This window comes from Populus trichocarpa, chromosome 12 (assembly GCF_000002775.5).
Source record: "Populus trichocarpa isolate Nisqually-1 chromosome 12, P.trichocarpa_v4.1, whole genome shotgun sequence".
Taxonomy (NCBI): Eukaryota; Viridiplantae; Streptophyta; class Magnoliopsida; order Malpighiales; family Salicaceae; genus Populus; species Populus trichocarpa.
The window spans coordinates 12,016,548-12,030,462 of record NC_037296.2 but is presented as its reverse complement, the minus strand read 5'-3'; the positions used below and the strand labels follow the sequence as shown (position 1 = coordinate 12,030,462).

General features: G+C 36.7%; 3 protein-coding genes across 5 annotated transcripts; 1 reads left to right on the top strand and 2 right to left on the bottom strand.

The window, feature by feature from the left end:
* The first annotated feature begins 2,365 nt into the window (after positions 1 to 2,365).
* Positions 2,366 to 7,537, top strand: LOC7484468 (conserved oligomeric Golgi complex subunit 2). Its single transcript, XM_002318681.4, has 12 exons — positions 2,366 to 2,867; positions 3,159 to 3,353; positions 3,534 to 3,870; positions 4,399 to 4,560; positions 4,710 to 4,809; positions 4,936 to 5,151; positions 5,292 to 5,400; positions 5,981 to 6,181; positions 6,366 to 6,473; positions 6,635 to 6,760; positions 6,849 to 6,983; positions 7,157 to 7,537. Exons 1-12 carry the CDS (start codon positions 2,403 to 2,405, stop codon positions 7,268 to 7,270), a joined length of 2,268 nt encoding a protein of 755 aa, XP_002318717.1. The 5' UTR covers positions 2,366 to 2,402; the 3' UTR covers positions 7,271 to 7,537.
* Positions 7,538 to 7,978: 441 nt separating this feature from the next.
* On the bottom strand, positions 7,979 to 11,419 carry LOC127904079 (uncharacterized). 2 transcript variants are annotated; one of them, XM_052445838.1, is made up of 3 exons: positions 9,271 to 11,419; positions 8,899 to 8,976; positions 7,979 to 8,607 (listed from the first exon to the last, which is right to left on the bottom strand). In XM_052445838.1, exons 1-3 carry the CDS (start codon positions 10,934 to 10,936, stop codon positions 8,033 to 8,035), a joined length of 2,319 nt encoding a protein of 772 aa, XP_052301798.1. In that variant the 5' UTR covers positions 10,937 to 11,419; the 3' UTR covers positions 7,979 to 8,032. The 2 variants fall into 2 exon arrangements, with proteins under 2 accessions (XP_052301798.1, XP_052301799.1); XM_052445839.1 differs by having other exon boundaries at positions 8,589 to 8,795; positions 9,271 to 11,406.
* A 1,378-nt stretch (positions 11,420 to 12,797) lies between these two features.
* On the bottom strand, positions 12,798 to 13,795 carry LOC18103806 (anther-specific protein BCP1). 2 transcript variants are annotated; one of them, XM_052445998.1, is made up of 2 exons: positions 13,428 to 13,795; positions 12,798 to 13,388 (listed from the first exon to the last, which is right to left on the bottom strand). In XM_052445998.1, exons 1-2 carry the CDS (start codon positions 13,495 to 13,497, stop codon positions 13,150 to 13,152), a joined length of 309 nt encoding a protein of 102 aa, XP_052301958.1. In that variant the 5' UTR covers positions 13,498 to 13,795; the 3' UTR covers positions 12,798 to 13,149. The 2 variants fall into 2 exon arrangements, with proteins under 2 accessions (XP_052301958.1, XP_024438431.1); XM_024582663.2 differs by having other exon boundaries at positions 12,798 to 13,595.
* Positions 13,796 to 13,915: the final 120 nt, after the last annotated feature.

Genomic DNA, 13,915 nt, shown 5'->3' with positions numbered 1-13,915 from the left:
CTGAATCGAAACCGGTCGATTTGAACCGGTTTCGGTTTTTTTTTAATTTCAGTTTAGTTATATTTTTTTGATAAAAACCAAACCAAACCGACAATGATCACCCCCTAATACATATCCAATAAATAGAAATTCAGTTTTTTTTTTTTTAATTATTATTATTAAATGAAAGAGGCCTCTTTCAGTCATCAAAGCCTTGAAGGCAATTTTCTCTAAGCAGATTAAAAAAACCAAATTGGTGTGCACTCACCCAATTTACAAAACACTTTCCTTTCCTAGTTTCTTTGCAACTCAATCAGCAGTTGCATTAGAATTGTTGTAACCGACACGACAATTGGGACTTCCAAAATTAATGATAGAATTTTAAAAAAAATAGAGTTGGAAGCTAGTAATTAAAAGAAACCAATAATTCTAAAATAAATGTTGTTTTTAGAGATTTAGATAAGAAATTAAGTATAATACATTACCTTACCCACATCTTTTTAAATGAAAAAAATATATTTATTATATCTTTTTTTCTAAATTTATTATACGCGTGATATTAATTGTCTAAATTTATTTCTAAACTTATTCGCGATATATTTTAATTTATTTTAAAAAATAACACCAGTGTCTAAAAATAGAAGACTCGTTGATAGTTTTGATGTTAATCCCTAAAAATAAAAGAATTCATCAATTTTTTGGCTTTTAAACGAATAATTTTGATATTAATCCATAAAAATAAGAAATTTTTATTTGGACAAAAATGTTGGATGTTAATCCTTAAAAATAAAAGATTTTATCAATTTATTTTTAAAAACAAAAAAATTTGATATTAATTCCTAAAAGTAAAAGATTTAGCCAATTTTGTTTAACAAAAAAAAAAAAAAATTCGTTGTTAATCCATAAAAATAATAGATTTTATTGAATATTTTGATTTTGATTTTTTTTAATATTAATCTCTAAAATTAATAATTTTTATCGATTTATTTTTAACAACAACGAATTCAAATATTTAATTAAGTATGAGATTAGTATAGAGAAAAGAAAATTAAAAGAGAGAAAAAATACTTGCTTATTGTAGGTTTTATATGCACGCATAAAATGAAGACAAAACATCTAATGCATGATCAAGTGAACATGATTTGCTGTTGCTCACTGTTGCTACGGTCTTCGCTGTTTTTGTTGAGTCCAAGCTGCTGCAAGGACCTCTTAAGGGAGGCTGATGTTGGTGTTCTCTTCGACTGTTGTCACCTGAAGATGAGGCTGAGGCTGTTGGATGTTCAGATCTCAAGAGAAAACAAGGGACACGCTACTGCTACCTTTACAACGTTACTTCTGCTGCGTAGTACTATCGTTTCAGCTTGTTGTTGTCTTTCCTCTCTGTTTATCTCTTTCGAAAACTCTAAGCACTTTCCTTTTCTTCTTGTTTCTCTTCTCCCTGCAGCCTCTCTCTCTCTCTCTCTTTTTCGCCTTCTCTTTTCTTCCCCTCTCGATTTACTACTCTCACTGTTTTTCTTTCCTCCTTTTCCCTCCAACTTCTTCCTTCTTCTTTTTTTGTGCTCCTCCCTCCTTCTACTAGAACCTCTATTTATAGTCCTAGAAGAAATCCCTAGAGCACTGCTGTCTTGGCCAAATCATGGCCTTTGATTTGAGTCAACTAATCTTGGCCAGCCAACCATACATAACTTGGCTGTTTCTGTCCTGTTTTTGCAGCTGTCATGGGGCTGCGATGACTGAGGTTTTTGAACTTTATGTGCAGCTAGTACAAGAGGATGAATGGAGGTATATTTGTCTTCATTTTGGAGCAACAAAATAGGAACAAAGGTCATGACAACATGTGCTGTATTGGCAGCGTTTGGAATGGTGGTATAATGCACCATCTTTTTGGTGTATTTGCAGCTTGAATGAAGGACAAGAGGGTGGTTTTTCGCCAGCAAGCATGAACTTGGAGGCCAAAGTGCTTTCTTTTCAGGAAGATAATGTCGAAATTAACAAGCATTTCTTGATTTTCTGTGGGTACGAGGCAGGAAGATGTCTTTTGTTTGTTTGTCTCGACGGTTAAAAATCGTGAAATGGTTTGAAAACACAATTTTTTTTAATTTTAAAACAAAATTATAAGAAAAGTAATCAAAACGAGGGTTAAAATCGAGTCTCGGTAAAAACATTTTGTTAGAAGGGTCAAAATCCCAACGTATTTTTTATTTTTTCACCCTTTTTAGATTTTTTAAAAATATTTTGGAACGGGTTAGGGTTCTGAATCCAAATTATTATGTTTAGGAAGCACATTGAAGAATATTAAAAAGTTGGAGGACTAACTAAAAAAAGGTTTTTCCAAAATAAAACTGATCCCACCTCTGCTGCACTATATAAATAGCCAAAACACACCGTATCCCACACAATTTCTCCCTCTTTCTGAATCCAAAATGGCAGTGGATCCGATCCAAATACTTCCACCTCCAAGATCCGCTACCGATTTCTTCTCGGACCCGCTCGATTTCCACCCGTTATGGTTTAAACCGGACCTTTTCCTCTCTCCGAACTTCGACTCCGACTCTTATATTTCGGAGCTCCGAACTTTTGTCCCCTTCGACACTCTCCGATCGGAACTCCAAGCACACTTAACTTCCCTGAATCACGAATTAATCGATTTAATCAACCGTGATTACGCAGATTTTGTTAATTTAAGTACCAAACTGGTCGATGTGGATTCTGCTGTCGTTCGGATGCGGGCTCCGTTATTGGAGCTCCGAGAGAAGATTGAAGGGTTTAGAGGGAGTGTGGAGTCGTCTCTTGTGGCTCTGAAGAATGGATTGGAGCAGAGATCGGAAGCGACGGCGACTAGAGAGGTTTTGGAGTTGTTACTGGACACGTTTCATGTCGTTTCTAAGGTATGAGGTCGTTTTGTTTGATTGGATTCTGTCGTTTTGGTGATGTAGTAAGATTTACTAAATCTAGCTACAATTTGTGTAGAATTGGAATGTCGTTTTATTGATTGGGAGATGTCATTTTTGGGATGAGTGTGTCTTGTAGAGTGAAGAAGGTGCTAGATCTTAGAAGCGTGTAGAATTGGATTTCATAATGAAAGGGATTGTTTCTCTAATTAGGTTTTCGAATATGATGAATTCTTTTTTCATATTTTTTGTAGTAATTTTTATTTATATGTATTTTGATGAGTGCAGGTTGAGAAACTAATAAAGGAGCTACCGAGTGTGCCTGCTGATTGGTCGAATGGAGATGTGAATTTAACAGAGAAGAATGCTGCAAGCAACGGCAGCATTGAGAATGGGACAAATGTAAGAGAGACTCAAAGCATGCTTTTGGAGAGAATTGCCAGCGAGATGAATCGACTTAAGTTCTATATTGCTCATGCACAGGTCTGTGTTTGCTCATATCTACTATTTTTTTTTATATATGCGTAGGAACAAGTTTTATAGAATTCTAGTTCAAGGGCTGTTGAAAATGCATAAGCATATAAAATGAAGTAAAGTCCATGATTTTTTCATAGAAGGTCATACAATTTGTGCTCATGTCTATTCTCTCTTATGCCAGTACAGAACCTCCCTTTCATTCAGAACATGGAGAAGAGGATTCAAGGTGCGAGCTTGTTGTTGGATGCAAGTTTGGGACATTGTTTTGTAGATGGACTGGAGCACCGGGATGAAAATGCAATCTATAACTGCTTACGTGCTTATGCTGCAATTGATAATACCAGTAGTGCAGAAGAAATTTTTCGCACGACTATTGTGGCTCCTTTAATACAGAAAATTATTCCACATGGACCATCAGGAGGGGTTGTTGGGGCATCAGGAGATGGACTTGAAATTGATTACCAAGAAATCAAGAAATGCACTGAGAAGGACTGTAAATTCCTTTTGGAGATATCTTCTGCTGGTACTTTCATTTACTGATTTATCACTTTCACCTTACAACTCGGCAAAGCCTCTGCTCAATTATTTGGCTAATCGGCTTGTATGAAATAGATCAATGTTTGTAGCTTTGTTTTTGGCCTGGAGTTGATCTGTTGATTCTTGTCAACATCTTTCTCTTGAGGTGCCCCTGATCCAAGCTGCATTACTGCTTAACATATTTACTGATCTCAATTGCATGGGGGGCCAATTTATCTGTCTTTATTTCATTTTTTTGGTGTCACCCTTCTCTGTCACCCTGTTTAACTTGCATGTTTTGGGTAAATGTTGTTTTACATAAAGCATTGGAATTAAATTGTTGTGCCCTGTTGAACAATCTTCTATATTATACTTGTATACTTGCTAGTTATCCTGCTGTTATTTTAGTGTAAATACATTTTTCAGAACTTGTATCCCTTTTATCATGAAGGCATGCCATAAATATACCAGCTCTGTTCCTGTGTCTTTGAATGCAACTTATTGTTTCCTTTTTGTTTTTGTTTTTTTTCCCCAGAAAATTCAGGGTTGCATGTATTTGATTTCCTGGCTAATTCAATTCTGAAAGAGGTTCTCTCTGCGATTAAAAAGGGAAAGCCAGGTGCTTTTTCCCCTGGAAGACCTACTGAATTCTTGATAAATTACAAATCAAGCCTAGATTTCTTGGGTCATCTTGAAGGTAGCATGTGGCACCTTTTTAACACTTGATTCTGTTTTACATTACTCCCTCAGGATTAAGAAAGTTTGCAGGCTGATATGATTACTCTGTAAGATTATATGAAAATGTATTGTGTTCATTGTAATTATAATGTCCAATTGTCATGCAAGGCTATTGTCCATCCAGATCTGCTGTCACTAAGTTTCGAGCTGAAGCCATCTACGTTGAGTTCATGAAGCAATGGAATGTTGGGGTTTATTTCTCTTTGAGGTATGCAGCACAGCTTCTTTTCTTTTCTCGTAAGTTTATTTTGAATTGACATATCTGTTGGTCTAATTTTATTTAGTGCATTGGTACATCCTGTCATGAGGCTGATTGTGCATCTGCTAAAGACAGGTTCCAGGAAATAGCTGGTGCTCTGGATTCTGCACTTGCAACAACCAGTCTTATACCAGTTCACTATTCACCTTCTGGTAATGGAAGTTCTCAAGATTTAACATTAAAACAAAGCGTCACTCTTTTGGAGAGCCTGAGATCTTGCTGGAGAGAAGATGTTCTCATCCACTCCTGCTCTGACAAGTTTCTTCGCTTAACATTGCAGCTTCTTTCAAGGTCAGTTTGCTTGAGAATGGACAAGTCCATTGAGAATCAATAATTGACTACTATTATTTGCTTGTTTGGATACTTTTTTGGATATAATATCTAATAAATAATATCTAAAATCTTTGTGTTGATTAACAAACATTTGACAGATTTTCAAATTGGTTGTTATCTGGGCTGGCTGCTCGTAAGACGGGTAATACTGGCTCCAACTCCGGATATGAATGGGCAGCTTCAGCAGTTCCTAATGATTTCCTCTATGTATGTGCTGTGTCATGATTCTATTATTTGTCTTTTGTGTGACATGAATATAAACCTTGAAATCTTGATCAAAAGAATGCCTTAAGCTAAAGGTCTTGATATCTCATTGTGTTATACACCCCCCCACTCTGGACCATTTTGCAGTCTAGTGTGGCTAATGCAAACCATTCCTGGAACATGTACACCCACTATCCTTGGTCTTGCTCAAGTGAGACAGAAACTTTGCATCAAGTGAGACATGAACTCGGAACTTTCTCTATGTGAGCCATCATCCCACCACTTACACTTCATAGCCCTAACGTTTTTACATTACTTGAGTGATGATGCTAAAGATAGCAACTTCTTTACTTAATTTATTTTACCAGCTAATGAAGCAACTTACACCACATTATATGGTAACTATTTAATGTAATCGTAGCAAGTGTGCACGGAATGTGTTGATTGTCTTGTTACTGTGATTTAAAACACTCCTAAATTTAGGTTCCACATTAATTTACTGTAAATAAGTATTAATCCCATATGCATGAGTAACAATGATTGTGCTTAACCAGCATTTTGATAGAGGTTCTTTGATTTGCAGATTATTCATGACATAAATTGTTTGGCCACTGAGGTTTGTGGAGATTACCTTGAGCATGTGCTTCAGCTTCTATCTTCATGTTCCGCTGATGTACTTGATCTAGTAAAACAAAGCATTTTACAAGGTGGGAAGTCATTAAATGACTTAACACCTTTAGCTATCAATGCAATCACAGATGCACTAGTTGATGAGGCTGTTAAGGTGAGCTGCATTTGGGATTGGCTTTGTTTAAGAATGCTTGGCTTCCTTCTGCCTTGGACCTTTTCTAGATGTAATACTGCCATAAAAAGTTATTTATTAATGGATAGTTTGACATATTGAAACATTATCCCTGACTCTTTTAAATTAGTTTTTTGAACATTTAGTAACAAAGATTGTTGCACAGGGCTTGAAAGACGTAAAGGCAATTGCTACGACTTTCAGGATGACTAATAAGCCTATTCCTAGCAGACATTCACTCTATGTATCCGGGTTGTTAAGCCCCTTAAAGAAGGTACATATAGTCTTCTTTGCTTGTAACTTTTTTTTTAGCTCTGGTTCCAGCCTTCCAGAGATGTAACTTGTCCTATATTGTAATGAGCTTTAAACATACGGATGCTGTCGTGAATTAGTTTTATTATGAACTTTGCATTGACCCCATGACTTTGCTTCTAGGATTTTCTGGATATGGAAAAACACAACCCTTATTTGACTAGGGAGACTGTTAAGGAGTTACGGCATGGTGCTGCAACTGAGATTACTGGTCGTTATTATGACATGGTTGTTGAAATCGTCAGTGTGGTTAGTGTCCAAATTATATATATTTTTAATCTGACTGGATCTTTATTTTGAAATTCTTGACTTTAATATGTCCATTCATCATGCTCAGGCTAGGAAGACAGAGTCTTCACTCCAGAGATTAAAGAAGGGTGCCCAAAGACGAGCTGGAGTAAGCTCAGATGTGTCAGATCCCTCTGTATCTGATACTGACAAGCTATGTATGCAATATTTCCTTGATATTCAGGTGAGGATTGTCCTTCATCTCCCTCTATCTTTCACCATTGTTGTGCACCCATAAGCACAAGCATGCATACAGCCACAGTCACCTCCCCACCCATATAGAGGAACAGTTGGCGTGTATGTTTGCAAATCAAATGGTCTTTGCTTTATTGGATTTACATGTATGCAATTTATCAGGAGTATGGACGTAACCTCTCTACCCTTGGGGTTGATGCAAAAGAAATTCCTGCATATCGATCCCTATGGCAATGTGTCGCTCCCCCAGATAGACAAAACGTGATTGATTTGTGAGAGATGGCATTGTTTGCCAACCAGTTACTAATCTACTTTCATTTGTCAATTCCCTACACATTTATTTGGTGTAAATTGAAGTCAGTGTGAAGTCCCTTTTTTTTTTCTTTTTTTCTTTTTAATCTTAATCCATGAAAATATCCTATGTTCTTACTAGTGTTCCTTTTCTTTTCATTTTTTTATGAGAAGAAAGAATTTTGTAATAGCTACTTTGATTTTTTTACATAATGTTTAATTCACGAGTAAATAAAGAAGTAACTTTTAATATTGTGGTTTATTTTTTTTTTTAACCCTGTTTGTTTTTGTGTATTGAAAAAATTAAATTTTGTTTTATTTTAAATTATTTTTTTTGTTTTCATAATGATTTGAAGGGCTGAAATTAAAAATAAAATTAAAAAAATTAAAAAAAATATTATTTTAATATATTTATACAGTAAAGTAGCTCATGAGTGGAGACGGGAGTTTCCATTCACAAATGCCATAAAAAAAATTAAGTTAAGTAAATACATGGGGTAAGAAACGTGGGTTTTGTCCCTCAAATTCTATGCACATAGTTTGTAGTTAAGCAGTGTTTTTTGATTTTTTTTTAAATTATTATATTTTAGTAGTTTTAGATTAGTTTTGATGTGCTATATCAAATAAATTTTTAAAATAAAAAAATAAATTATTTTAATATATTTTTAAATAAAAAATACATACATAAACCTTCAAATTTTCCCGTCAGGCAAACTGAGCTGAACCTAGAGGTGGTATCTTTGACCTCTAGGAGGGGTTTGCCTTTTCTTCTCCTTGGGAGCCACGGATTGGGCTCCAACTTGGAAAGCAGCAGTAAGTAGCTCTCGCTGTATTTTCCCGCTTAAGATTGCCACCAACGTATCTAGCTCTACTGCGGGGAGTAGTCACAGTTGAAGTTCCATCCCTTGGAGATAAATGCTTGGCCTCCACGTCTGCCCTCAGTTTGCCATCACCTTTAGTACTAGGAAAACGTGTTGCACGAGTGGATGCAATTTCTTGACTCCAGTGGCTATCCTGAAAGAACTCAACAAGTTTTGTCTTCTTCAAGACAGGTGTGCTGCTTTTTTGATCACTGGCGTGGTCACTCCACGATGGATCTTGTAAGAGCTCAGAAAGTCTCTTGTTTTCATCTTTTGGAGAAGCTTCTTGTTTGGACTCCCTCTGTTCCTGGATGGCAGCTGGCATGCTATTACGATCATAGATGAGATCAACAAGTTTCTTCCCTCCCTTTGTTGGATTTGGCTCCCGTTTGGAATCGCTTATTTCGTCAGGTTGGGGTGACCCCTTCATGCTGCTTTGGCGGCTCGAAGCATTGCTATAGTCTGAATATTAAAAACAACAAATCAAAGGATTTTCAAAGCCCAGAAAATCGCTAAAAACCTGCAATTCTTTTGGGTGATTGATGTGTTTTCTGGCTGTAGCCTCTCTTGTGTCATAACAGAGAGAATCGCAAGGAACAGACAAGGCATAGGATCATAAAACCTCATCCTTATCGAGCTTCTGCAGTGTGCTGTTTAGGTTATCAACTTGAAATTCTCGATGCATGCTTCAACTCATTTGCACAAGACAAGAAAGAAATGTGAAGAAATTAAGGCAGAGGAAATGTATCTTACCGTTTCTGACACTGAAGAAATCATCATCAGAGTCTGATCCTAGCCAGGCTTGACAATCATAGAAGTTCTCTTCCCTAACTGCATATAAAATGCAACGATGATTTACTTTTTACGTATATAAGCAGCTTGCAAAGCTAGAATTGTGAATGGAACATGAAATTGTCAAGAACGTAGGAAACTCAAGGTAGTCAGCATCTATAGATTTCTGTTTCCAGTACCCGGAGGTCTATATTACACAGACTTTTTGCCCGGGACATGTTCACAAAATTATGATAAAATCTGAACATTTTACTTCATAATTCTGATTAAATGTCTTCGGAAACTGTGCGAGAATAATTGATGCAAGGAGCAGAAGAAATTAACCAATCATACCTGTATCTTGGGATTTTGTCACCGGTGGTGCAGTTAAAGACTGATCAGAATCCAAACTGTTTTTTCCAATTGGATTATCTGCAACGACAGGACTTTCCGTGGAATAAGATGGATTAGAAACCTTGTCTGTTTCATTACTTGATGAGTTTGATGTTTCGCTGACTGAAATACCGATGTCTTGGGACTTCCTCTCGGGAAGCACCATGAAAAACTGATCAGAATCCAAGCTGTTTTCAACCAATCGATCATCTGCAGTGACTAGACTTTCCTCAGAAGATGGCATGGATAGTTTGGTTGTTCCATTACTCATGGCTGAATTTGGTGTTTCATTGACCGAAACACTGATGTCTTGGGAATTTGTTGAAGGTGGTGGTGCTAACAAAGACTGATCAGACTCTGAACTGTTCTCGGTGATAGGATTATCTGTATCGACAGGACCTCCTGAAGAAGATGGCATACAAACCTTTTCCTTTTCATTACTTGAAGCTGCACTCGGTGTTTCATTGATTGGAACACTGGTGACTTGAGAATTTGTCACTAGCGGCTCCGTAGACGTCTGATCAGAATCCAAGCTGTTTTCAACCAAACGATCATCTGCAATGACCAAACTTGCCTCAAAAGAAGACGGCATAGACACCTTGGCCATTCCATCACCCATGGCTGAATTCTGCGATTCATCAACTGAAAAAATGATGTATTGGGAATTTGTTGAAGGTGATGCTAACATAGACTGATCAGACCCTGAACTATTCTCGTCGATAGGATTATCTGTACTGACAGGACTTCCCGAAGAAGATGGCATACAAACCTTGTCCTTTTCATTACTCGAAGTTGAACCCCTAGTTTCTTTGATTGAAACACTGGTGACCTGAGAATTGGTCACTAGCGGCTCCATGGAAGACAGATCAGAATCCAAGCTCTTTTCAATCAATTGATCATCTGTAATGACCAGACTTTCATCAGAAGAAGAAGGCATAGATGCTCTGGCCGTTCCATCAGTCATGGCTGAATTCCACGCTTCCTTGACGGAAAAAATGATGTATTGGGAATCTGCTGAAGGTGGTGCCAACAAAGACTGATCAGACTCCGAACTGTTTTTGTCGATGGGATTATCTGTAATGACAGGACTTCCCCTAGACGGAGACAGCATACAAACCTTGTCCTTTTCAACACTTGAAGATGAATTCAGTGTTTCATTAATTGAATCGGTGTTTTGGGAATTGGTCACTAGCGGATCCATGGAAGACAGATCAGGATCCAAGCTGTTTATGGCAGGCTTATCTGATTTGGCAGGAGTTTCCTGAGAAAAAGATAGCATAGAAACGTTGTCTATTTCATTTGTCATAGCTGAATTCAATGTTTCATTGACTGAAACACCAGTGTACTGTGAATTTGTCACAGGCATAGCTGTGGTAGACTGATCAGAATCCAAACTGCTTTTGGAAATTGTATTACCTGCAATGACAGGAATTTCCTCAGAAAAAGATGGAAAAGAAATGTTGTGTGTTTCGTTGCTCATAGTCATAGATGAATTTAGTGTTTCCTTGACTGAAACGCTGATGTCTTTCGAGTTTACCACTGGTGGCACCATGAAAGACTGGTTGGAATCCAGCCAGCTATTGGTACGATTATCTGCATCCGCAGGACTTTCCTTTGAAGATGGCATGGAAAGTGGAAACCTTGTCTGTATCGATTTTCGTTGATGAGTTTGGTGATTTGCTGACTGAAACACCGCAATCCATTTCTATAGATAAGGCCCTTTCCTCACTATGTTTCAATTATTATTTTTTTATTCTAAAATTTCACAAGAGGAGGAGAAAAGGAAGAAGAGGAAATGCAAGTTGGCTTTTAGGTTGATTTGGAAGAAAGAATACACCTCGAAAAAACAAGAATAAGAAGTTAAGAACAGAACAAAAGGTCGTAGAAGTAGCAAGGGCATTGGTAATGCCGATTGCCAGACAACAGTTGGCATTCTAGCTTGCATTTCTCTTACTATGTTGTCCAAAATCAAGATAGAGACATCATGAATACATCGAAACTACAGAAATTTACATGTTCTTTTCCTACTTATACGCCCAAAGTTTACATCGAAACAGAGGAAAGGACTCAGCCCAGAGGATGTAGTTTGTTTGGATTTTAGCTTGTTAGTTAAGTTATTGTCTAGGATTATACACAGGTTGTAAGTTTTAAAATTAACCTAGTTTTAAAGGGTCACTCCTGTTTATTTATTTTATTTAATATTTTTTAAAGTTAATTTTTTTTTTAATTTTTTTCGGTGTTTATTTAATTGAAGATTGGATTCTGTTTTTTTTTTTAATTTTTTGTGTACTTTGTTTTATTTTTTGTTTTTTATTTGATTGGGTTCTTTCAGGCTTTTTTATTTATTGTTTTTTATTAAGTTTATTTTTATAAATAAATTTAATCCTTGAGTTGATTGATTTGTTAATTATAGAAAGATAATCACTCTTTTTTTTTTTTTTCCGCGGTGTTGCTCTAGTGACCTATTTGGTTTTTTTTTGTTTGTTTTAGTTAATTATTATCAAGTATTTTTATATGATTCTTCTACTATCGTTTTCTATCAAATTATTACATTATTCAATTTTACTGGATTCAATCAAGTTAATTACTTGAGCATCGATTTTTTCTTGCTTCTTTATTAGTACTATCGTCACCTAAACATTCATATTATATATTTTAAAAAAACTAATAGCCTGCAGTGTACCACAGGTCCCAAGTCTGGTCCAAGCTAAAAGCCTCTCTCAAATCATGCAACTTCTCTCCTCCTCCTCCCGCTTCCATTAGTCCAACAAGATCCTCCAATGCCAACAACCCATCTCCGTCAGAGTCCAATGACTCCTCAGCAAGTTTTGCCTCTCTCAAGATCAACTCTCCTCCTATCAAACCCAGACGACAACCTAGCTCAGATGGTGAAACCTACCTGCCACCATTTTCGTCAAGGTGGCGAAAAACAACTTCAAACTCTCCAGCCTTGACCGTGTTAGAGTATTTAAGATGAACATGAGTACCAAAAGGAGAGATTAACTTGTGTTGCAAGAAAATGACAGATATGTGATTACTTCTTGAATTATGATACAAAATGTAGGATTAAACAGCATTCCTGTTTATAAATTTGAAGGCTGTGTTTGGCTTACAAGGTCTTCGGAATGACCATTTCCATCACCAGAGGAAGAAGCTTGGGGAATACATGAGCAGTAAACACGTACATGCAACTCTTACAAAAGAGAAATAAAATGTATAAATAATAAATAGACAGTAGACATGAATTTAATATTTTGTGAGGCAACAGAACCAATCAATTTTCTTCTTATCTTAATTAATCATAAAAATAACCTTACGAAATATCACACACGTTTAAAGATTTAACAAAAACCTTCCATGTTAAAGATAATATGAAAAAAATTTAATTTCGTCTTTCTTCCCTTCTTGTTTACTAGAAATTAATATATGATAGTGAAGCACTAGCTAGAATATGTTCTAATCAAAACAAGAAATGGATCACACACATATAATGGATCTGGATTTTGATTCGACGTTAATCATTTGTGGTTGTTAATAATAAAATGTCTATCTCAGATCATCGTGTTGGAGAAACTAGAGGAAAACAAGTATGGCTTCAAAGGGCAACCCGCGATTTCAAGTATTGAAGAAGAGAAAGAAAATCTAATTTCTGATTTTCTGACAAAGATTTTCCCTACCCTGGACTTCATTTTATTCTCTCTCCTCTTACAACTTGAAACCCTCTGTAAAATTCCTACTTCGCATTTCAATCGTCTTCTTATAACCTCCTCAAGCCAATACTTTTCATGTCAAGTCCTGAAAGCTTGGACGAGGGATTATATAGATTTATGGTTAACTAGCTTAGAAGAAGAAGTAGCCAGCGACAGCGGCAGCTCCAACAATGGCAGAGAACTTGAGGGTAGCGGCACCATCTTTTTCAGAAGCAGGACCCCCAGCCAATGTAGTACTACCCATCGGTCCTGGAACAACAGTGCTACCATCAGCAGAAGGTGCACCAGCCGCATCACCGTCATTAGTACCGATAAAATCATGGCTTAAAGGCGCCTCACCTGCAGGCAGGTCAGTTGTGGAAGGAGCAGGTGCTGCGGCTGCAGGCAGGTAAGTTGTGGAAGGAGCAGGTGCTGCGGCTGCAGCCAACCCAAAAATGGCAACGAAGACAAGAGCAAGAACAATGAGTTTGTGTGCCATTTTCGCTTATACAGAGAATCTTTGCAGATGTTCCTCTAGGACAGATGGAAAGAGAAACACTGCAGGACAAAACAAAGATGAAGAGGTAGATTTGGAAGGAGGCTTGTTATATAGACCTGAAATGTGGTAGGGTTGAGGAGAGGGAGGAAACCACGGAAGTTGTAAGCTATTTTAGGCCCTAATAATTTCCATGGAAAGCTTACTTGCAACTCGGCATACTAATTGATGGTTTATAATCATGCTTCTTATTTGTCCCTTGCCTGATAAATTAATACTGTTTATCCAAAAAAATTTCTATATCTAAATTTGCGTAGTAAAAAATTAACCATTCATCCTCGTTGAGGGATTTGGAATTTTTTTTCCCGAAATTTTTTGCATGGAAACAGACATCACTCAGTTTTCAACCTATTAGGCTAGC

Excerpts from the sequence above, each read along its gene's own strand:
- LOC7484468 (XM_002318681.4), top strand. The coding sequence starts at position 2,403 with ATGGCAGTGGATCCGATCCAAATACTTCCACCTCCAAGATCCGCTACC. Across the intron at positions 4,561-4,709 it reads TTTCTTGGGTCATCTTGAAG|GCTATTGTCCATCCAGATCT; the intron begins GTAGCATGTGGC and ends TTGTCATGCAAG. Across the intron at positions 4,810-4,935 it reads GGGGTTTATTTCTCTTTGAG|GTTCCAGGAAATAGCTGGTG; the intron begins GTATGCAGCACA and ends TGCTAAAGACAG.
- LOC127904079 (XM_052445838.1), bottom strand. The coding sequence starts at position 10,936 with ATGCCATCTTCAAAGGAAAGTCCTGCGGATGCAGATAATCGTACCAAT. Across the intron at positions 8,977-9,270 it reads GACAAAATCCCAAGATACAG|TTAGGGAAGAGAACTTCTAT; the intron begins GTATGATTGGTT and ends TTTTATATGCAG. Across the intron at positions 8,608-8,898 it reads TTTCTTCAGTGTCAGAAACG|ACTATAGCAATGCTTCGAGC; the intron begins GTAAGATACATT and ends TTTAATATTCAG.
- LOC18103806 (XM_024582663.2), bottom strand. The coding sequence starts at position 13,497 with ATGGCACACAAACTCATTGTTCTTGCTCTTGTCTTCGTTGCCATTTTT.